The sequence below is a fragment of the Strix aluco genome, chromosome 4 (genome assembly GCF_031877795.1).
Source record: "Strix aluco isolate bStrAlu1 chromosome 4, bStrAlu1.hap1, whole genome shotgun sequence".
NCBI classification, from domain to species: domain Eukaryota; kingdom Metazoa; phylum Chordata; class Aves; order Strigiformes; family Strigidae; genus Strix; species Strix aluco.
Genome location: NC_133934.1, coordinates 64263936 through 64286404, shown reverse-complemented (window position 1 = coordinate 64286404; position 22469 = coordinate 64263936). Strand labels below are relative to the sequence as shown.

At 44.9% G+C, this 22469-nt stretch overlaps 1 protein-coding gene across 1 annotated transcript in view; it reads left to right on the top strand.

Moving 5' to 3' along the window:
• Positions 1-5436: 5436 nt before the first annotated feature.
• CFAP299 (cilia and flagella associated protein 299) overlaps positions 5437-22469 on the top strand; it is a 225401-nt gene continuing 208368 nt past the window's right edge. Inside the window, exons 1-2 of the mRNA XM_074821457.1 lie at positions 5437-5532; positions 7350-7477. Of these exons, the coding sequence (XP_074677558.1) occupies positions 5437-5532; positions 7350-7477 (224 nt within the window). The remainder of the gene's footprint in view (positions 5533-7349; positions 7478-22469) is intronic.

The window sequence follows — 22469 nt, the reverse complement described above, 5'->3', positions numbered from 1 at the left end:
GATGGGGCACCTGGGCAGCTTTTGGGGGTGACCCTGTGGGACACCTGAGTTCACCCTCTCCGGACAAATGCAGGGAGGGTCTGTAGCCGTATTGGGCTTGGGGTGTTATCTTCACCCCACAGACCAGACAGCATCCTCGGAGGCGTCGCTGGGATGACATAACCTGGGCTTTCCAAAGACTATTCCTGTGGTGAACAGAAAACACTTGATGGACCTTGGGTTAATTTTCTGTTGTTGAATGAAGCAGAAAGTACCTCTACGGTGAACATATTTTCCTACCTTATTTTCACTAGTGACTCTTTTGACAATCATTTTCATACAAGAGATAAGTTCAGAGCCAACCTATTAAGTGTGTTTTTTTTCTTTCTGTTTTTTGCCTCTCCTTTTTGCTGCACTTTTCTCCTCTGACCATACCTCAGACACCATATATCCATATCTGCCCCTTTCCCTTCTCTTACAAACCAGCTCCTCCCTTCCACAACAAAACAAGACCAAGTTCAACCAATTAATTCACCTTATCTGTGGTGCAAGGGCGTCTTAAAACTCTTTGTTGGCAATAATAGATACTTTTTTTTTTTTTTTTGAGGGTTGCAGGCTTGGGGAGGGTGGCTGTTTGCAGCCCCGCTCCTGGTGGTCTCTCCCGTTCTTCACTGGACAGCTGGAGGAGCAAGTCTCTTCCTGTCCATCAAAGTATGGCTTCGATGTCTGTGTTTAAAATACCTCTGCCCTGGCCCCATGGCATTCCTGCTTGCATGGGGAGGGAGCTGGGCTGAGACCCCTCCCTGGGGGGTGACTGCGGGGAGCCCCTCTGCACCTCTGCTCCCAGGGGACGGGGATGCCTTTGGCCCCTGAGTGCCCACCGGTTTCTTCCAACAGTTTGTGCTGCTGATTTATATTATCGTTCACAGTACACTTACAGAGGGGGGGAAAGGGTTTTATTTTATAGTGAGTGTGGCAACATGGCAATAAAAGCTGTTAGAGCTACTTCTACCTTTGGAAGTATTTTTTCCCACCTACGTTGCCCTATGGCCCTAACTCTCAAATTGTTTCTCTGTTGTGGTGTTATCTGTGGAGTAATTGTGCATATGGAGTTTTTAATTGGCATTTAGCTGTGTTGCATACATACAGAAAATGGTAGCATTGAACCTCACCAGTTAAGCCTTAATATGAGCCCATGTGGACTCGCATTAGCAAAACCCCTCCCAACCTAGCCCTGCTAGTGTCCAGCAGCAATAACGAGGGCAGGCAGCACTGCCGATCCTTTTCTCCAAATCTGATCATGGTACAAATGGCTACTTTCATTGAAATCGTGGTTCTTTGCCCGTTATTCTTCGGGGCAGCCCCTGGCCAGATGCATCCACTCCACGCAGCAGGAAATGCTTTTGCACAAGGGCACAAGCTCCATGTGTGGGGATGGATGGGGAAGCTGGAATAAAATAAAATCATGCTTCATTTTAAAACCTCGTTGTGTAATCTATTGCCTGTCTGCTGTCTGTGCATTTTTTCATTTTCTTCCCCTGAAAGAGAAAAATGAGTGTTGCTAAATTAGCCACTGTGTGTGTTTTTGTTAGAGGGTTTGGCCAGCGTGGTATCAGTGACAGGGCGGAGTGGAGCAAACTCTGTGCCTGTGCTTCCTTTGTATGCCATGCTCTGCATACTGTGCGCCGAGACAAACCTCCCTGTGGCTCCTCTGGGGCAGTTGTTTGGACCTGCGTCACAGCAGGGGAGTGCAAGCCAAACGTGGGCACGTTGTGTACCTTGGCCACTTCCAGCGAGACAGCCTGACCGCGAATTTACAAAATTCAAATAACGCTGCTTATCTGCTGTTCAGCAGCCAGGAACAATCAGGTGTAATTAATGCTCAGTGAAGCATGGGGCCACCTAAATGAACTAATTGAAGGAAAACATTTGGGGGAGCCATGCGGGAGGGTGCCAGCCTCAGTCCAGGGTGGGTGCCTGGAGCTCCCCATGCAGGTAAGAGAGGAATGAATGTGGTGGTCCCTTGCTGCCACTGCTTTCCCTCAGAGGGAAAAGATATTTTTTTAATCTTATTTTAAGGAAAAATATTGGTCATAACTAGCCTGTATGACAAAAAAATGCTTTGATCTGTACGTTTCCGTGCAAAAACTGATCCCGAACTGAGCTGTGACGGCAGCATCCAGTGTTTGCCATAGCAACTACTGGGAAATGCTGCTTGCTCTGTTGCGGTTGCTGGGAGGGATGGGAGCACGGGGGGCCACGGTCTGAGCATGTCTCCCTTGGGACTCACCTGAGGAAGGAGGGGTGCTGCCGGCAGTCAGGTTCCCCCTCGAGCCAGCCCTCCTGCAGCCCCTGTGCCTGCAGAGGATGAGCACCACCATCACCTGGTGCTTGTGGGTCTGGTTGAACCCTGTTTTTCTCCTGACACTCCTCACTGTTCCTACCGAGGAGAAGAGGAGCGTTTATTGTGTTTCAGAGCTGTCAGGTGAAATCTGGCTGAGGAAGCAGCCCAGGCATCTTCTCCCTCCATGGGCTGGTGAAACCTGCACTCTCCTACCTGGGGTGGGTGAGGACTAGGGTAGGCTGAGGGTGCTTTCCTCCCTTGCACCTCATTTCCCAAGGGACATGGTAGCTGCCATGCTGCATGCCGAGGGCTGCCGCTGAAACACTGATGTTTTATTTGGGGTTTCTGGCAGCCAGGAGCAGCCCCACAGCACACAGCTAATGGGTGCTAACAGGCGCGGGAAGCTGCGGGGGGAGGCTGGTGCTTTAATATTACAATAGTTATTAAAATACAGTTATGCTATTGGAATGAGGAGGTCTGTGCCACGGCAGACAGGAGCCTGCTAGCAACCTCAGCAGAGAGCCTAATGCAAGTTAATCTAAGTGGCAAGGACTGACAAACCCTTCCTGTTCCTTTCTGACCACTCTTCTGTAAGGAAATTAAATAGGTTTGCTTATCAGGAGGAGACTGAAGGCATTTAAAAAATGGGTAAACATCTCTGTTAAATTTAAAAATAGCCTATCGACAACTTGAGAGACTTTTAAGGAATAAAGGTAACTTTTTCAGTGTGTTAACGTTTCTTGCCTTTCAAAAATGGTTTTGTTGTTGGCTTACTTTTATTTACAGCTGTTGATGGCACTTAAACCTTTCTGGCTACTGCTTTTGCAAGTGAAGCGGAGGCCATGTTGCACTGGCCAACTCTCTGAGCAGGACGAGAAGCCCAAAGCCTGCAACAGAAGCCTAGCGCCTCCTGCGGTCCTGCTCCCAAGGCAAGGGGGAGCCTCCCTGCTCTTCAGCAGCGGGGATTTACTGGGGGAAAGGATCTGAGACCAAAATGCTTCTCATCCTCTTTCCTGCTTGTTGGCAGCACTTAATCTTCCATGCTGGTGGAGGTATTGCTCCTGCAGAATCAGTGGGAGCAAGCTTACGTTTGGTATTGTGACTTGAGGAGGGAAAATTGTTGTGACAGTCCAGGAGAAGAAGAAAGGCTCTGGCTCCGGCTTTGCAGCTCTGACTCTGACATAAACTATCCTGTCAGCTGCTCCTTTTTCATCCAAGTAGATTTATCGTCTTGGCTTCAACAGCAACAACACTAATTGGACTCTTAAACAGATTTTTATGCTTATTTTACGTAAAGCTCTTCATATTGCCTTTAAATCTTGTTGCACATGGAGGAAAAACCTTTTGGGAAAATAAAGGGTGGGGGGGTTTTCCTACCCCTCTTTTTGGGGTGCTGAGGGCAGTGGGGTATGCTGGGGAAGGGGTTCTGCATTTAAGGACCATGGGGGGATATGGCTGCTGGAAGCCAGCAGGGAGGAGGGTTATGCATCAGCCAGCTGGGTGGCCTTTGGTGAGGGACCAGTGGCCTCTCAGGCAATTTTAATCACAGAGCAGGCTGAGAGCAGGGCTGGTACGAGCCTGGCAGTGGGTGGCATCCAGGGAGCCAGGACATATGAAGATAGAAGATATGTATGAAGTTAACTGACCTGGGACACCAGCACAATGCCTCTGAGCTCTTTGTCAGAAGGCTAAAAATGGCATGATTGCACAATGTGGTCCAATACCTAAAACTCAGCCTTTTCATCTCTCACATTTGCTTTCTGAGTCATCTTTTCCTACAGGCTTTGCAGTAAAATGTCTCAGATGTTGATTAGGCAAAGTACCGCATGGGGAGAGACACAGTGCCTCTGGAAACTCAGCTCAAAGCATGATGTTAGCAAGTGTTGGGACAAACGTGAAGTCTCCCGGGAGCATCTCACTTCGTTTTTGCTTTGCAAAGCTGGTGTTTTACCCCAGCCAGCCTCACTTTGCCATGAGCTGCACTGTTGGCGTGTTCGCCCCCAAGGGAGTAACTCCAAACTGAATTTATCACCTGATGGGGAAAACATTGGCTTAAATCCCACATATTTTGAGAAGCTGGGGGTTGTCATGGTGCGTCATTTTCTAGTTTGTGGGTTTTTTCTTTCTATTCTACTATCTCTGACTTACCTCTGTGGTGCTGGGGAGAAAAAGCTGGAAACTGAACAAACGAAGGGGATTCCCAAATTCCTTTCCAAACAACTGCCACCTTCAAAGGAGGTGCAAATCCATGTGGAGCTGAGAAAGGGGCTGCAGGGAGCACAGTGGAGTGCACTGAGCTGCCAGCCATGCCCCAGCTCTGTGTTGTTGGGTGCATTTATTAAAATTCTGAAATGAAAAAAAGCTCCCACAATCCCCTTCTCCCCATCACCTCTTGTTTTTAACATCCACAGACATCCCTGCAGAGGTCCATCATTTTCCAAATCCCCAGAAATGTTTGCTTAGGTCCTACAGTCCTGGATTGCAGCATGTGGCAGCTCAGGGCCCTTCAGCAGAGCCCACTGATGTGGGCGCAGGAGCTGTCGGGTGGGGGGCTGCCGACGTGCCTTGCTGGCCACTGCCTCCCCACAGAGCCCCGTTACAGCTCCATTTCCACTTCTAAGTGGGATGGCCAAAAAACCCTGCATTGGGACAGCGGCCAAAAATCAGGCAACTAAACGTCTTAAAAAATCAGCGTATGAGGCACAGCGTGCTGCGCCTGCGGACGTGGTCAGCAGACGCTGCAGGTGGTTGCAATAACGGGGCGGGTGGAAAATGGGGGTGCAGGGTAAGTTTCCCACTGAGGTTTGTTTTTGCACGAGCAGCACGCCCCCCCCGCCCCGCCCCGCCCCGCCCCGCCCCGCATAATCCCCAAAGCAACCAAAAAACCCCAAAAGCCAAGAACCAGGCAGCTCCCGCTCTCGGAGGCACGGGGCTGCCGCGCACTGCCCTGACCCGGGGGGACGTTGGGGTGTCCCCCGTCCCCCGCCCCGCTCCCCGCGGCCCCGCCGCCGCCGCGAGCCCTCGGGCCCCGCGCGCGCTGATTGGGCGGGGGCGGGCCGGCACGTGCCGCTCGCACCGCCGCTTCGCCGTTGCCACAGACGTGTGCGGGCGGGATGGCGGCGGCCGCCCCGCCCCCGCTGCTGCCGTTCCGCAGCTACGAGGAGTACCTGGAGTCGCAGGTGACGGCGCGGGACCTGCGGTACCTGGAGGTCAGTGGGAGGCGGGACACTGCCCCGGGGCGCCGCGCCCGGCCCTGGCCTCCCTCGGTGAGGGCCGGCGGGGTTAGGCCGCCCCACCCCGTCCCGGTGCGCCCACGGTGGGGGCAGCTCCCTCTGCGGGCCTCGGGCCTGTGCTCCGGCAGGTGCCAGCCGCGGTGACAGGGCAATACTTGGCTCCCGAGGGGAGTCGGGCACGTTGTTAGCTTGGGAAGCTTTTGGTGTCCATGAGGCACAAGGGTCTCGTTAGTAGAACCCCCATCCTCAGGGAATAAACTCTCCTGCTTCTCCCCGTGCAAACTTTCCCCACAGGAAGGAGGTGGCACAGGTCTTGTGTACAGATGAACCCCCCTGGGCTGGGCTGAAGTCAGTCAGCAGCGGGATGGCTGCAAAACAGGGGAAGGGTCACATCACCAGTGTTTGCGTCTCGGTTGGCCTGAGAAGTGGGGAACAGTAGCGTGCGCACAAGTGCAGGTCTGAACCAGAAAGCCTTTCATGTGAGCAGCCATTTGTTTTGTGGTGTTTGCTGTAAATACCCACCCCAAGAAACAAAATGTGGTAACAAACACCTCATCTGTCTAGGTATAAGATGAGATGAAGACAGTGGGGCTGGCTTTGATGTGCGAAGGCAGCTTCCAGCTAGTGCTGGCTTGGTTCTTAACCAAAACTGGGAACAAGATCTTGCACGGGTCCAGTGCTTACGAAGCCCAATTTTTAGGCTGAATCATTCCAAAGGATGTGGCTGACTGCTGAACTTTTGACCTCTAAAAATGATATTGTACCTTGCTTGGTGGAAAATACTTTGGGGAAAGTTGCAAAAGTTTTCTGTCTCCTACTTAGAAGGCAGGTGGTATGGAAAATGCTTGCCCCTGCTTACAGAGTTGTTCTCAGAAAGCAGCTACCTATCTCTGTTTGGCTTTAAGAAATCGGGACCGGGTCTGGCAGCCTGGGAAGAGCTGGCCTGGGCACCTGACAGGGGTGGAAGCAGCAGGGGGTATTTCCTAGGGTGCTTTCTCTGTCAGGGCTTATCAGGTACTGCGGCTTAGGCTGGAGGAAATACTTCACCCCCAGCTCTGCTGCCTTTTACCCCAGAGCTCGGCTTGTCCGTGTTACTCTGCTGTGGGGATGTTAGTTTAAACTCGGGAACTGGTTCCCAACTGAAGGTATAAAGAGAGGTGCGTATGCCCTTTCCTGGGGCCTAGGTGTGGTACAGGCAGAAGAAGGTGGCCAAGAAACTGCAGGGCTTCAGCTGATGAGATTTGTTTGCTGCTGCCTGGGGATGCCCGAGGCTGTGGTGGCACGAACCACCCCGAGTACCCCGGCCCCTCCGGTGAGGCGGCACTCGGAGCTCCTTCCTCATCGCCGTTACTTGTGAGTTTTGTTAGACCGGAGCAGGACAGGGCCCGCCGGTGTCTGCAGCTCCCGGCTGCCCCGCCCAGCCGGTGTCAGGCCGGTGTAGTTAGGCAGACCGCCTCCCCTTTCCCGAACTCCCTTCTCCGGTCGCTGAGCCCCGCCGGGTCCCGCTGCCACCGCAGCCGGGAGCACCTGCGCTGGCCCCTGCGGAGAGGCGGGTAGCGGCGGTGTGTCGCGGCGGGAGAGCGGCCGAGCCCGGCCCGGGGCGCTCTGGGGGCGAAGGGGCGCCCCCCACCCCGCCGGGGCGGCCGCGCCCGCCCGCCGCGCCGCCAGGTGGCGCCCTCCGCCCGCGGCGGCTGCCGGTGCCCGGGGACGGCGGGAGTCGCGGGGGGCCGGGGGGCGCGTCCACCGTGTCCCGGCGCTAACCGAGCTCCCTGCCCGTCTTCTCCTTCCCACAGAGCGAGGCGGTGGGGCGGCAGCTGGTGGAGCTGGGCTTCTGCGGCTCCAGGGACGTGCTGCAGCGGGAGGAGTTCGAGGCCCGGGCGGCGGCGGCGGCCGCGGGGCTGACGGCGGCGGTCCCCCAGAAGTAAGTGCCTGCCTGCCTGCCTGCCCGGGGCCTTTCGCGCCCTCGGGCGCACCTCGCTAGGCACCTGCCCTGCAGCTTTCTGGAACGCGGACGGTGTCTGCACCACGACCTTGCAGCCTCCACTGATTTGCTTTCCCCCATAAAACAGGTGCTGTAACATCAGCTACCCAACCCCAAAAGCTGAGCCCTGGCTGTCGGGGCTGCTTTGTGACTTGGGGGTGTGTATGTGTGTGCTGTTCGTTCTTGTCACACTTCCCCTATGCTCAAATACCAGTGTATGGGAAATGAGGCAATGATGTTTCTTAGGTGGTAGATGTGTTTGAGACACCTAAATACTGCTACTTGGTTACAAAATAATGCACTCGAATACCTGGATCATCCTTTCAAAGTTGTAGCCAAGAAGTGTGTGTTTTCTAGCACTTCAGACTTCTGGGATTGATGGTTACAAGACAGGGTACATACTGATGGAACAGGGGTGGCATATGAGAAGGGAAAATACCCTTTCATTGCTGATCGGTTGTTAGGCTTTGAGGACCAAGTATATTGAGTTACATAGTCTAGAGTTCCTTTCCTGTCAACAGCAGTGAGTAAGCCCGTCTTGGTTCCTTGTGAGTGTTTCCCTGTGTCAGGGAGGCTGGGATTGCTGTGGGAGTGCTCTCCTTACATAGGGTAGCTGAAGTAAATCATGCAAATGTCTACCAGAACTAGCACTTAGGAAGAGATTTAAATGGCTCAGACTGGATGAGGGTCTTTGGTTATTGTTACAAAGTGTCTGCTCTTTTATGTGGGCTGTTTTACTTTCATTTCCAAAAGCCTTTGAGGGAAGAGCCGATCTACTCTCCAAAAGTCTCTGACAAAGGAGGTTCAGGCAGTGCATATGCAATTTATTTTTAGGCTTCTGTTTTGTTTTGTTTTGACTTCTGCAGTCTCATACTTGTTACAGCGAGTATAGCTACAGCATGCGCTTTCCATGAAAACTCATACTGCACTGCGAATTCAGGGCTTGGCAATAAAGCTTTATCGTATCTTGTGGCTGGTTCCCCCTACCTTTTTATTTTTCACCTTCTCCACTTCGTTTAAACCAGCCTGCAAATCTTAAAACATTGAGCTGTTTACTTTTCTGGTTTCTTCTTTTCTTTGCTTCTTGAGAAAAATAAATGAACAAACCCCATATACAGTGGACTTTTTCTTTGGTACCTTGCTACAAGAAGCTAAATAACATTATTATTAACACAACACTTATTTTGTCAGTGTGGTTGGTGAATAGTAGAGCCACTGAGCAGTCTTATTCTCCTGTGGTGATTTTCCCTTTTCGTGATATAGTGAAATAATCATTTAATAATTTAACAGCATGTATCAAATGCCTTTCCTAGCATTTGTAGGCTGAGAACGTGTGCTGTGTAGTTAAGCTATTGCCATACTTGATGTACAATGCCTTATTAAACTTATATTCCAGGCATAAGATGACTGTGTTTTTATTTAAATAAATAACTGTTCATGTCACTATATGGAGAAATTAATCTCGCAAAACTAAAGGCTTAATTATTTGGCTAAAGGTGAAAAGGATTGATTTTTTTCATACATGTTTAGACTTGTAACATTCTGTGGCTCATTCTCAGATATACTTTGCAGCCAGATGAAGCTGATGGTGGCAGTGCTGATGACATCGAGAGAGTAAGAACTCAACCCAAATGGCTGACTCGTTGGTCTTGTATTGTTCTTGTAAAGTATGTTTCTAAACCACTGATTGTTATTAATTACTCTTTTAGTGATTCTGTGTGCAGAGATGAGTGAAAATGAACTAAAGCCAGAGCTCTCAGTGCAGTTATCTCTCTCCTTGCTGTCTTGAGTGGGTATTCTGTCCTGTTGTTTGTTTATTCTTTGTTTAGTTTCCCATTAGTTTGTAGGTGGAGTTATCAGGGCTGACGCACAGGGTTAAGTGTCCTATTTTAATTGCGTTTGGTTGAGCAGATTGTCCAAACATCTGCGCCAGGAGTTGCTGATGTCAGGGCTTCTGAATTGTCTGCTTGCAAAAATGTATCTGTGGTTTTCTCTGAGCAGAGAAAAATTTCCTTGGGTTGGACTTGGCTGCACAGGTCTCGGAAACTGTCACTGTTCATTCTGACTGCCCAGATTATTTTTGCATATGATAACAAACTCCTTAGGCAGGTGCCTTCAGGATTTCTGCTTTGATGCTCTCTCCATCCCCCATCTACTGCCTTGACATTGCTGTCCCATACAAAAGGATTGACAGGTCTATTTCCCATCCATGATAATCTCCTCCATCAAAGAAAAACAAATGTGAATCTTAAGTCAAAGATGGGATATATGACTCAGGACTTTCATAGAGTGAGGGGTTATTTGGATGAAAACACAGAGGAGTTAGCTGGTAAGTGACTCTTTGTGTTCTCTTCGGAAAACAAACTTGTGTTTAATCGTTTTGGAAATATCTGCAACTGGCTGATATTCATAGCAATGGGGTTCCCACAGCCAGAGTGCTTCCTGTGTGCCTTACTAAGCTGTAAGGAATGGTGTACACCATTGGCGTTGTACGACAACAGCTTCAAGCTCCAGTTGCTAAAAAGTGCTCAAATAAGCCAACAGCCATAATACATATTGCCTCTGCTGCATTTCAGCTCCCTGGTGTGCCACTGGGTGTTATGCATAGCTGCTGTGTTTGCTGTAGGCTTCCATAATTCCCATTCTGTTTTTAGGGTTTGTCTGTCAGTGGTCAGAAACACAGGCTGTATTAGTTGGCAACCTTTTACTGCTGCAACTGTATCACAGAACAATTGCAGAAACTTGTAGTTTATTGGAAATGTAAAGCCTTACACAAAGATTAATAACTGGGAAGTGTCCTCTTAGCTGCAACAAAATACTTGCAAGCATAGTTCCTGTGGAGTAGCAACAAAGGATCAAGACAGAATTCAGTAGATTATTTAGAGCAGTAGTAAAGGTGAGCACAAAGAAGGTGGTCACTCTTAGGCTGCTTCTCTGTTTCTGTAGTTGTTGCTTAAATGTAATGGTCAGGGATTGCTCAAGAACTAAGTTTTCTTCATGTGTAGGAAGGCTCATCTGGACTAATAATTGAAAAATTAGCTTCAGAGTAGGTATGTATTACACCATATTGCAAAGCTGCTTCTGATCAGAAGGGCCCATACTTTCCCTCAGATGTCTAGAACAGGAGTGTGGTTTTCCTCTGAATCCTTACCTCTGTCTTCTGAATGTGCCTTGATTAGTTAAATAGCATTATCAGTTAAGGCATGTACTTGTTAGGATTGGTAGGACTTCCTTTACAAATGGTAAAAATAAGTTGAGTACATGTTGCAGAGAATGCATTTGGGTGGGCTGGAGGCTGTACATTTATTTCCTCTTTGGGACTCTTTGTGAAGCAGTCTAGTAAGACTGGTCTTAGTTTTCTAAGTTTTCTGGTCTTAGCATCACATCTAAAGTCAACTGAAATTTGATAGGGGAAAGTAAATAGAAGTAATACTAGTTCCTTTAAAATACTTCATGTTTTTACGTAGAAAAGGGACACCATGAGAGAGTTGGGTTTGGGCTTTTTTTGATTAGAACAAAGAAACAGGATAGTAAAAAACAGTGAACTGCAGACTTTGAGAGCCAGATAGAAGTACAACATGCCATCAGTTTTTTGTGACAAGGATGTATGTGTGTTTCTTTGGGATCTGAAATGAAGGGGCTTGAGGCCAGGGTTGTTTGTTATTTTATTTAACAGAAGCAAATTGTAAATATTTTTTTTTTAATTTTTTTTTAATTAGGTCATCTCTAGATGAGTGCAAGATTGTTTATTCTTTCTGTTGTCCAGAGTGACAGAGGTGGAAAAATCTCATGTTCCTCAAAAGTCCTAAAACTTGCATTAGGATTGATGTTTAAGAAGAGCTGTGTTTTTTCAGATGAGTGTGCACAGAATAAATAAAACTTTGGTTGTTATCAGGACAGGAAACAACTTAGTTGTCTCAACTAGAAATACAGTATTGCCTTATGATGCTTTAAGCTCCTCTTCTGACCGAACAATCTGAGGCAGCAGCAGTTTGTAACTGCTTTTGTATTTCAAAGCCTGGATCCGGGCTGCGTGGACTGGCTGACATCTCTACAGCACCTATACCTGTGTTTTACTGTGGGATTACTGTGGCCTCTGCTCACCAGGGAACTTTCACATGAATTTCAAGTGGCTTCTGAATGGCACAGGAGTGTTCCTTACCCACAAGATTTAGTGCTAAGCCACACCAATACAACTGTAAATCACTTCTATTTCAACTCCTGCTCTACTGACGTTGATGTTGAACAGGTGTCTGGTACTGCCCCGGTCATTGGCATGGTTTCTGTAGCTATGAGTTGTCTCTGCCCCTGTGCAGGGAGTTGCTAAAGCCTGCAGTCGAAGGAGCAGTGGCTGAAATGGGGAGGATGTTTAGGATAGGGATCTTGTATCTCTCTCTGCTGAGTGTTGGTGCCTTACCTGATGTAACCAGGAGAGGCCTCCCTCTACTTAAGATTCACGGTCCTTGCGTTCTTGTCTGACTGCTTAGCGGTATGAGTAGACTATGATAAGGGAAAAAAAACCAAACCCAAACAAAAGAACTGGAACCGTCCTTATTAAGGCTTTCCTCTGGAGGAAAGGCTGCTACTTCCATTCAGAGTATCAGGGCTGTATCACGTGGGCAGGTGGTAGAAATGCTGCGTACCTCTATGCAGGAATATTTACAGCTGTGTCCCGGGAAATGCAAGAATAATGTCCAGCTACAAACTGCTCTGGAAAGGGGTGCTGGATCTTTGTCATCTGAAATTGGGCCATTTCATGTGTAAATTTTTTTTTGGCCTAGGAGGAGCATGAGGGTGACTAGTTAGCTGATCAGTCAGGATGTGTGCCTGAGAAGGGCAGGGTGTACAGCATCACTCCCCGCTCTGCTTTTCTGTGGCTTGAGACACCAGCACTGACCATTGGAGCAGGGACAGGAACCCAGAAATATTTCTCCTGTGCAGAAGCAGGTGGGAGTGGAACAGCAAATGGCAAAGCTGGACTTTGCTCCTGGGTAGTAGAAAACCTGGATTTAAGTTTCATCAGTCATAGCAGGGAATGAAACCTGGGAACATGTGTAAGCCATTGTCAGATGTTACCATCTTCTCTATTATCTTTTGCGTTATGTGATTCAGGAGGTACCTTACAGACTGCCCCTTTATCAGAAAAGTGGAAAATGAAGCAGAAGGGGGAGCTCCTTTCATTTCTGCAGACTCCAGGCTTGAGACAGTTGCGAGCAATTTGCTTTCAAATGTTCTGTGACCGGCCTGCCAAACGCAGTTAACTTGAACCTGTGTCTCTTTGGCACCTGATCTTCTTGTGCTACTCCTCCTCTGATCCTTTACCCTGGAGGTGTGGGCTCAAACACCTCTGTTTATAAAAAGTGGACCTGTTTTTGTGTGTACAAATGTTTCTCTTAGAAAAGCCATCAGGTCTAGTTAAAATGTATTGCTTTTAGAAACCATATGGAGAACAGGTATTTTGGTACGTAATAGCAGGTTGCTGGCTGTCCTTTCTTTCTTTAATGTGCTCTTAAGCAGGCCACTAAAACGAAACATTAAAAGTGAGGAAGAGAATGTTGCCCCTTTTTTTTTTTTTTTTTTAAGTATTGCTTTGGATTTCTGTATTGCAAGTGATCCCACTGAAGTATAATGGAAAGAATTAAACTTCAGGACACTGCACTTCATGGTAGCCTAATTCTTTTAATGCATTTCAGTGATTGGAGATGCAGGAAGTGCCAAATCCCAAAGTAATTATAAGTCTATAATGTTAAGTGCAACATCTTCAAAACAAAATCTTTGGTTAGGGGTTTTCACATGTGTGTACATACAGTCTGAAGGCTTTTTTTGTGTACAGGAAGAAAAAAGAAATCCATCAAAAGCAGACCTTCATTCAGTATCTAGGATGTGAATCTGTAGTTTGATTCTTCCTTCAAATCTTCTCTCTGGTTCTTATGCTAGAGTGGCTCTGTACCCAGTGCAGGCCTCATGGACTCTGCTGTGACTCCAGGGAAGACTCTCAGCAGTTTTCAACTTGTGGGTTGAAATTTATTTGAGAGTATTTTCTCTGTATGAATCAAGTTTGGCTGAGTATTACATGGATGGTCTTTTAGAGGGAGGATGTGGGAAGGTATGAAGCTGTTTATTCTTGACAAAGTGTAGGAAGTGACCTTCTCTTAATACACCTAAGGATCTTGGAGGAAAGTGGCATGATTTTAGTCCCTGCCTTTCCCATTTTAGCTCATAAATTAATTTTGACTTTGGCATGGACTATACCTTCACCAAGGAGAGAAGGGGGAAAGGTACAGTCTGTACTACACGTGCATCAAGTTGCTTCAGTAGAAGGATGTGAGGAGTGTGTGATGCTCTCAGTTTTCTGGGTGGGCCAGTGTCTTACAGCCAAGGTTAGATCAAGGGATAGCTGTTTTAAACACTTGTGGCTTTTTAGGTAGCATGAAAAATATGGAGTGAACCTACTCATTTCTAGGCTGCAGTGCTGAAAGGCACTGAAGGCAGCTGGGTGCCCAGTTTCCAGAGAATTAACCAGCTAACTTCCTCTGGGCCTTTGAAGAGTCAAGTCCCTGAGGATGCAGTATAGCCACTCCTGGTTTTGTCCCCTGCCAAATCTATCCCAGAGCTATTACTAAGCTCCGATAGAATTTTTTTTTTTTTTCCTGTGACATTATGGAAAAAGTATGGTTAATTATACTTCATATCAACGTGCCTCTGTGCTCTTAGCACTTGCTGGGACTAGAGGCTGAACAGATTGAGTCATGTGGCTGACAGTCTGCTTTTTGGCTCAAGCAGAATGAGTAAGAATTGGAGAATGTGCAAGAAAATCCATGGCAGGAATATCTTAGAGCTTTTCTTTTCTTCCCCTTTTTTATAAGCCCATAATGTATAGATAACATTTAGATTGATATCAATGTTGGAAGGCTTCACTGAGCTGAATTTTTTGAAGCTTGCACATGTCTTGATAATTCAAGATTGGATAAACAGAGCAAACTGGAACAGCTTCATGGTGGCCCTTCTGGCCCATCAAAATAGCTTTTTTGGACATCTTCCTGTACTCTGTGTTACTCTTCTCCTTCTCCACACCCTCCCTTGGAGTCTTTTAAACCAGTACCTTAGTGGGAAGGGGAGGATGACCCATTCCTGACCCTAAACCTAATAGCAGGATTGAGACCAGCTTTTTCCCTTCTCTGAATTTTTATTGCTTGTTCTACTGTTAAAATAGCAGCATGTTTTTCTCAACAATTCAGTGTGAAGTGGCGCTTTCTCAGACTAATGAAGGAAGAAGACAAATGTAACTCCCACTCTTGTTGGAAGACTGACTCTTTGGCAGTCATTTGCTGGTGATAGAGAGATCTGGTAGTTGTTCTTGCTTCTGTCATGATTTGAAGCTCCTGAGATCCAGCCATAGAAAGGAGTGGGCTTGAGAATTGCTTCTTGCCCACAAAGCAGTATTTTGCAGAAAATGCTAGGAGATGATTTACTGCGTTAAGTTTTAGAATTGTACTAGTTGGTAGCGTCAACACTGGGTGCTGATAATCCTGGACTCTGGCTTCTGATACTTAAACCTTCTCTGCATTTCCTGTTATGTCTTGCCACCTACATCTGTCTCTTGGTTAGTGTTTTTCCACACTCTTAGCAACTCAGCCTCTCCTTAGGAAAATAAATCTTCTTTCACCTACCTCCAGTCTTTCCTTTTGTGCAAATAGCAACTCTGAACTTGTAAATGGTCATGTAACGATAATGCCAATTTTTTCTTTTCTTATATGTTCTGGTAAGGAAAGAAATAATTGCTGACACTTTATTGACTGTCCTTGTTTTGGTTTAATTAGCCTCAAGTTGAGTGGGATAGGGTAGGCATCTGTAATCTTAGGGATTCCACAGACATAAGCAGACATTTATATTCACTCCAGTTGTTCTTTCTGGGCTTTCCGCAAAATTATGATGGCTACATACTCAAATGAAAAAGACATAGAAGGCAATGTGAGACTGTAGAGATCACTTTAGTGACCACTTTCTTTCTGCTTCCCCTTGTGTGTCTAACACCAGAGGAAATTGGTGCCAAGTGGTGTCTTCAGCAAAAGCCTCTTGAACAGATAAAGCAATGACTTCCTTTCTTGACAATGGGCCTAGGGGAGACGTTTGGGTCATCATGAGCAAGCAAATGATGAATTTTTGTTTCCCTCAACAGACTTCTGGTTGTATACGATATATAAACTTGGATGCCTTGAGAAACATAAATGAAATTTCCTAAACCTGACAGGGAAACAAAAACATCTACACTGATATATCTGGCTGAAGATAGAACTTTAAGGTGTACATACTAATACCGGCTGTGTAAATACTGAAAGTTTTGGGTTGCTTTTAGAGCCTTTGGTCCTTCAGAAGTCAGGTGGCAAGGCTGAAGGAAGGAGAGAAGCCTCGATGGATGCAGGCAAGGACAATATGTTGTCTGTTTTAAATTGTCTAATCCAGAACTGGGAAAACTAAGAACAAGATTCCTCCATCTTTGTGTCCATCACTGGGCAGAATTTTAAGATGGTACTGCAATAAACTCTTTATTTTGTGGTGTTTTTTTTTTTTTTTTTTTTTAAATTTATTTTAAGTGGTATGCTGAGGAGCAAGTTGATGGGTTGCATGTTTTCTGACGGACATGTTACATCAATAAGCGCATGTACATGCTTTCCAGCAAATCAAAGTGTGATGTGGAAAGAATAAGTAAGGATTTGCAGCCTTAACTTTACAGGCTATGACGTAGGCTTCTGAAAAAGCTAAGTAGCTGAACAAATACCTAATAGATCTTTTGAGTGATATGTATTTATATCTGGGGACCATTCAATTCACTGTGCGTGAAAGTCGTCCCCCAAGTAGCATACAAACCTGAGCAGTTTTTGGTAATTCCAAGTGTTACGTCCTTAATGTTCTTGACAGAATATTAAATGTTTTTTGAAGAGGTCCAGGTGTGTTTGGGTAGCTTTCTACTCTAGGCAGTGAATTTGTTACACTAGCAGAAATGTTTTTTCACCTGGAAGTGTGTTGCAATAATCAATGTTCTCTTCTTAAGAATAAATTGGTCCTCATCTTTTTTACTTTTTTTTTCTTTATAAATTGTGAATAGTTTAGGGTAAATATTTGGAATAAACAAATGAAATGTGTTTAATTAGGTGCTGAAAAGTATTTCCTTTCTGGAGAGATGGTTTGTTATTTTGCTAGTAATCTTCAAGCAAATGAAACCGGAGTCCGGGAAATGGATTTGCCTGTGGATGCCTGCAGTTCATAATCTGCTGGTTCAGATTTCTTCTGGACAAGATAGATATTAAAAAAGTACAAACTCTGGCTAAGATGAGGTAAATACCTAGAAAAGAGAAATGATTTAAAAAATAATTTGTTATCTATTTCCTTTTGGTATAACTTTGCCTAAGGCACGGATGCTCTAATGTCTGCACCTTCTTCCAGCTTCTTTGCACTAATGGGCCATGTGAACACACATCTTCAAAGTGCTGAATTTCGGGTGTTCTATATTAAGTGAAAAACAAAGCAGCTTTCCTCCTCTGAAGTACATCAAGGATTGCCATCTTCTGCAAAACAGTAGTTCTGAGCTGAAATATTTCTCTGCACCAAAGTAAAGTGAGAACCACAGGCCCACACTAAGGACTAGACAGAATTTTCTGCCTGGCCTCCTCCAACACAGTGAATGGCACGTTGTGAAAAAGGTCTTGTCAGGAGCTCTGTGGTAAGGAAGCAGCTTTTACAAATACACGTACAGATGCTAAAGATCTGCCAAAGCTACTTGCTTAAATGTTTCAATGGCTGTCTTGGCTGTACAAACCCTGAATTTCTTTGGAGTGCAAATCTGCTTAAAGATAGCAGGAACCTCAGCATTTCATGTTGAGAGGTTTTGATGCATGAAGCTTGATGATATGTTTGCATTCTTCTTGTATGGGAGCTGGCACACACTTGGAGCACATCCTTGTAAAGTTATAGTAGCCAGAGTTACTCAGTTCCTACTGAACAGATGGAGCACTTGGGCCCAACAATGCTTCCTCACCTGAGGACTCAGCCTGTTGGTTAGTGCTGCCTATTGGAAGAGGAATTTCATCATATTTTCATGTATCTTCCAGACATAGGAAACATCCCTTAATGCAGCTATGCATGCTTTAGGAACATCTGCAACGTGTTTGTCTAGTTTCTCTTCTGGAATCTGATTCTGCTCTAAGACATTCTGTATGTGTGTGAGTGGCGTGCTAACAAGGCCAAATTTTTCTCTAGCTTACACCCCTGTAGGGGATTCTGAAATTGGTGGGAACAGCATGAGCTGTCAGCTTGGACTGGCTCGTGTGTAGAAGATATGTGTACCAAATTATACAGTAACATTAAAATGGAGACTATTTGTATTAGTCTCTGTAGGAGCTTGGTGCTCCACAAATACACCCTATTTTTACATAGTATCATTATTTACACTCCAGCTGAAGTACTTGAATTGTCACAGAATTCAGTATGTTAGTTTCTAAAAGGCAAAGTCTAATAATTGCATATCCAAGATTTAGCTGTGTGTAAGCTTCTCTTAAGCAAGCATCAGATTTGGCACCAGCTTGTGCATTCTTACCTTTAAACTTAGTAAAAGAACAAGGGTACTATAATGAACAGTTTAAGAAAGAAACCCAAAACTTGCCAATAAAGCTGTTTGGAATAAAAGCAAACTAGTGCAGAGCAGCTAGAGTATGGGTGTGCAACCATTGAACTGTAATAGACAAGAGCTAGTGGTAGGTGATTTAGGAGACCTCGTGATCTTAAGTTTTGTGTGGTTTTCCACACAGAACTGTGTGAGGAGAATTTTCCTGTAGTGCTTCAGTGGTTAGATTTTTGCTTGCTTTTTAAATTGTGCTGTACAGAGATTCTCTGTAATACTCTTGCAGGGCACTTGCTGCTGTTTGAGTGCTAGCACAAGTATCGTTTCATGCTGGACAGAGGTAACAGCTGTTGACTTCCGAGTAGAGGGAGAGGGCTCAGCAGCAGGGTGTTTGTTACAGCTGGATTCTTCCTCCTCACAGGTTCCCATGCCCCAACTGAATTCTGCTGAGTCATGTTGTTTTCAATTGTCTTGTCACTACTGTTCTTCTCTTTGAATCCAGGCAAGGATTGTGTTTGAAGATAGTTTTTGTCTCGGGTTGTGTTAAAAGCCTGGGATGTCAATGTGCCCTTTTCAATGAAGACAGAAGGTAATTGAGGTGTTTAAGTCTTTGGGGTTTAGGGAGTAAATCCGTCATTTCCAAACACTTTAAATTTTTCTTTGAATCACGTCACAAAAGATTGCTATAGAAAAGCCACATTCCCTGCTACCTTTTTTTTCTAAATATAGATAGGAAGCTGCCTGTAGCATTAATGCTATGGTTCTCTTCTAGCAAGAAAAACTGAAATTCCAAAACAATTTTAGCTTATTTCATCTCTGTTCAGAATATTTTTTTAGTTATGGTATTTGCAGGCTAAAATTGTATGGTTTTTTGAGTTACAATTCAGTTTAGTGACTGGAAAGCAATGAGGCATGAATGCCCATGTTACATCAGGATAATAAATTTGTAAATAGCTGAGTTGCACATTCTTTGGACTCTTAAAGATGTGGTATGCAGTGGCCAGTGAGTTCTTTGGTTTAGGTTGGCTTTGAAATAACAGTCTAAAACTTGTATCAAAATAATTAAAACAAACAAATGGGACTGACTTGGAAGTAGTTGCAACAGCCCAGACTGTGTATCATAATGTAGAGATCTCTCTCCTGAAGGATGATAGTCAGTTTGAAGCTTATAATTTCATCTGTGAAGGTAGAAAATTTTTTTTTTAACCATAGACATCTGTTAGTATTCTTCAACACTGATTGTCCTTTGGCCTTTTATTATCCAGTCACAAAGTTTCATGAGATCGTTCTATACCTTGTTGTTAGGGTGTTGGACTCATCCTTACACTGAATAATTTCCGATCATCATCAAGCTCTCTCTCCTAATTGCTCTTTCCCTTTTCCCTAGGTTTAACAGCACACCTCCAGCCAGCAGTCTACAGTTGTCCCTTTGTTTAAAAGATAGAAAATAGAGGGTAGAAGTAAATTACCAATTTTTGCAACATTTATCCTAGAAAGTGCTTTTCATTGTACTCCACTGCTAGTTTGTTTCCTTAGAAGCCTTCACTGATGAGCTTTCAAAAATCCAAGTAGACTGTGTCAACCAGATCATCTTTATGCATATGCTTGTCACTGCTTCAGAGGACTCTGGAGTTTGTAAGGCAGGATTCCCCTCACAGAAGCTGTGTTGGTTCTTTTCAAATAGATCGTATTCATGTGCTTGTTCACAAATTCTTTACTTGAGTCTGTACTGATCTGACTCGTAGCTAGAGACCTTTGCCTGCTTCTCTGAGATGTGGCACTTGACTGTAAATGCTTGCTTTTTGTCACCCTTATTGCTATGTCCACTCAATCCTGGTTTTAAAATAATACAATTTCTAAAAGCACTTGTCACATGCTTTACTTCTGTTTGTATAGGTTGTCAAACCCTGAGGGAGTACTTGTTAGCCTGAAACTTCTAGCACTACTTAACCTAGAGGACATGTCTCTTTATATTTCATTTTTTCTTTTTGATATTTGGTGAGAGAGGTTTATTAACTATGGAGCAAGAGGCATTCTTCTTCAGGCTTTTTGCTAAGCATCTTCCTAGAGGTAGCTTTTACAGATAGCACTCATCTGTTAAATAATCACCTGATGAGATTAAGAGAATTTTTAATACAAACAATGTGTGTGTGTGTGTGTGTTGGTTTTCATTTTTAGTTGATACTTCTCAGTGCAGAGCAGTATACGAGAAGTAATTGAACTTAGATGCTGTTGTATCTTCCTGCCTCTAATCTGTAAGCTCGCAGGCCTGGTGATTTCTGCATCTCCTTAGGTCACAACTCTAGTACTTGGCCAGTATCTAGGATTGCTAAGGAATTATCAGGATGCCCTAAATTCTGTATGAGTACTTCCTTGGGGAATATGTTTGATTACAGGAAACAAGCTGAACAGCTTTTGGCTGTAGCTTAGATAATGATGTTCTGAGGTCTGGAAGTCCATAAACTCCAGGAGCTTCTTAATGCTTTGGCTGTTTAGTGACAAGATTGACAGCACTTTGGGAACCCTGAACAAGATAAGGACTGTATGGGAACTTATTTACACGTCAGTGTGAGAAGGTACAAACAAGACGATGGAGATACCAGAGGTTAGCTTTGAAAGGATGCTGGGTTTTGTGAGGAGTTTGGGAGCCGAGTTGGTGTGATTGGACACATGGCTTGACTCCACGCTTGTTACTGGATGGCTTTATGTGCAGCATCATTCTGACACACGCTGCTTTGTTCCCCCCTGATTCATGTGCAAATGTGTATGCTCTCTTGCATCCCTGTTACTTACCAGTCACACCTGAATTTCCGTATGCTTTCCACTGTGATGTGGAATCAGGGACACTAGCAAGAAGTCTTTTCTGAGCTCAGTGTTTTCATGTGCTGAATTCTGTTGTATGTATGTATCTTCAAACATTTTTCCTTCTCTCTTTTAGGTCTTGATGGTATTTCATTGGAAGTGCTAAATAATCTCATGAGCTACATGTAATGACTAAGGAAGGTCCTATAAAAAAGTCAGGGCGAGATAGTCTTCTTGTGACTAACTTCCATGAAAGCCTGTTTGTGCATCTCATTTTTCAGTGTTGGGAAAAGCCATCTATTTTCATTTAAGATTCTACTTGTTGAGAAATACGTCAGTCTGTGTATGTATCACTAAATGCTGTCTGCTGTCCATGAGAAGTCATGTGAATTTTACATACTACTTGCAATTCTCTAATGTTGCTCATCTTCTGCTGTGATTTGAACAACTGAGTTGGAAATGATTGCCTGAGGGAACTAGTCAGTGACTAGCTAGCTGGAGTAGCTCCCCCCTTTTTTTCTTTTCCCCTTTCTCTTATTTTTTTTTTCTATTTTTTTTTCTATTTTTTTAAATTTTTTTTTTTTATCTCCCCCCCCCCCCCCCCCCCCCTTCTTTTTTTAATTTTTCCCCAAAGACCTGAAATCTAGTTTTGAGTCCCAAAAACTACAATATGAAGAGACCACATGTGGTGCTGGCTGTCTTTCCCAGTGGTCTGGGAGCTAATAATTGACACACTGGTATTAATAATGAAATAATTACTTTTAACCAGCAGGAGTATTGTTATGCCAATGTTAGTTAATATAGATTATACATGTATATTCACAGTGTAGCAAGCTCATTTTATGCCATGTAGTCAAGTATTTCAGGAGCTTCCTGGGTATGTGTCTTCACATTAAATGGTATGAGAAGGCTTTTGAGTGTTTTCACAAGTACAGTTAATTTGTATGGTAACCTTGGACTTAGAAATGAGCATTTACATGTCTTTACTCTGCTGCAGGCATCAGAAAAATCTGCTTTGTAATTGGCCTTTTTGCCAAGGAGAAATCTACTGCTCCAGTTACCTGCAGTAACCTACCTTTGGAATGTGCCTGAAAGTGAAGAGAAGTTACAGAAGCCAGGCGAATATTTGGAAACACTCTGCACTTTCACTTTGGGATCCAGGGAATTGTCAGTAGTACAACTAGCAGCTAAAGAGGACTCCGGACTTAGTTGAAGCCTCTTGCAGTGTTCTGATGTGAAGTGTGTGCAGAATTGGCTTATTTTGTTATCTGAAAGCTTTTTCAGTATAGGGACAATAATCCAAATTTGGACATGTGAAGCTGGTGACCAGAAGCTTTAATTGTAGTAGTTAGTATGTCAGAGGAAGGCTGATACAGCTTAAAAGAGAATAGCTGAAGTCAGAGATGAAAACAATGGGAAAAAAATAATAAGCCTACAGAAGAGTATGCCTTGAATAATGATGTAAAACTTGTAATTTTCAGGTGCCGGGTGATGTTTTTCCACTGATGTTCC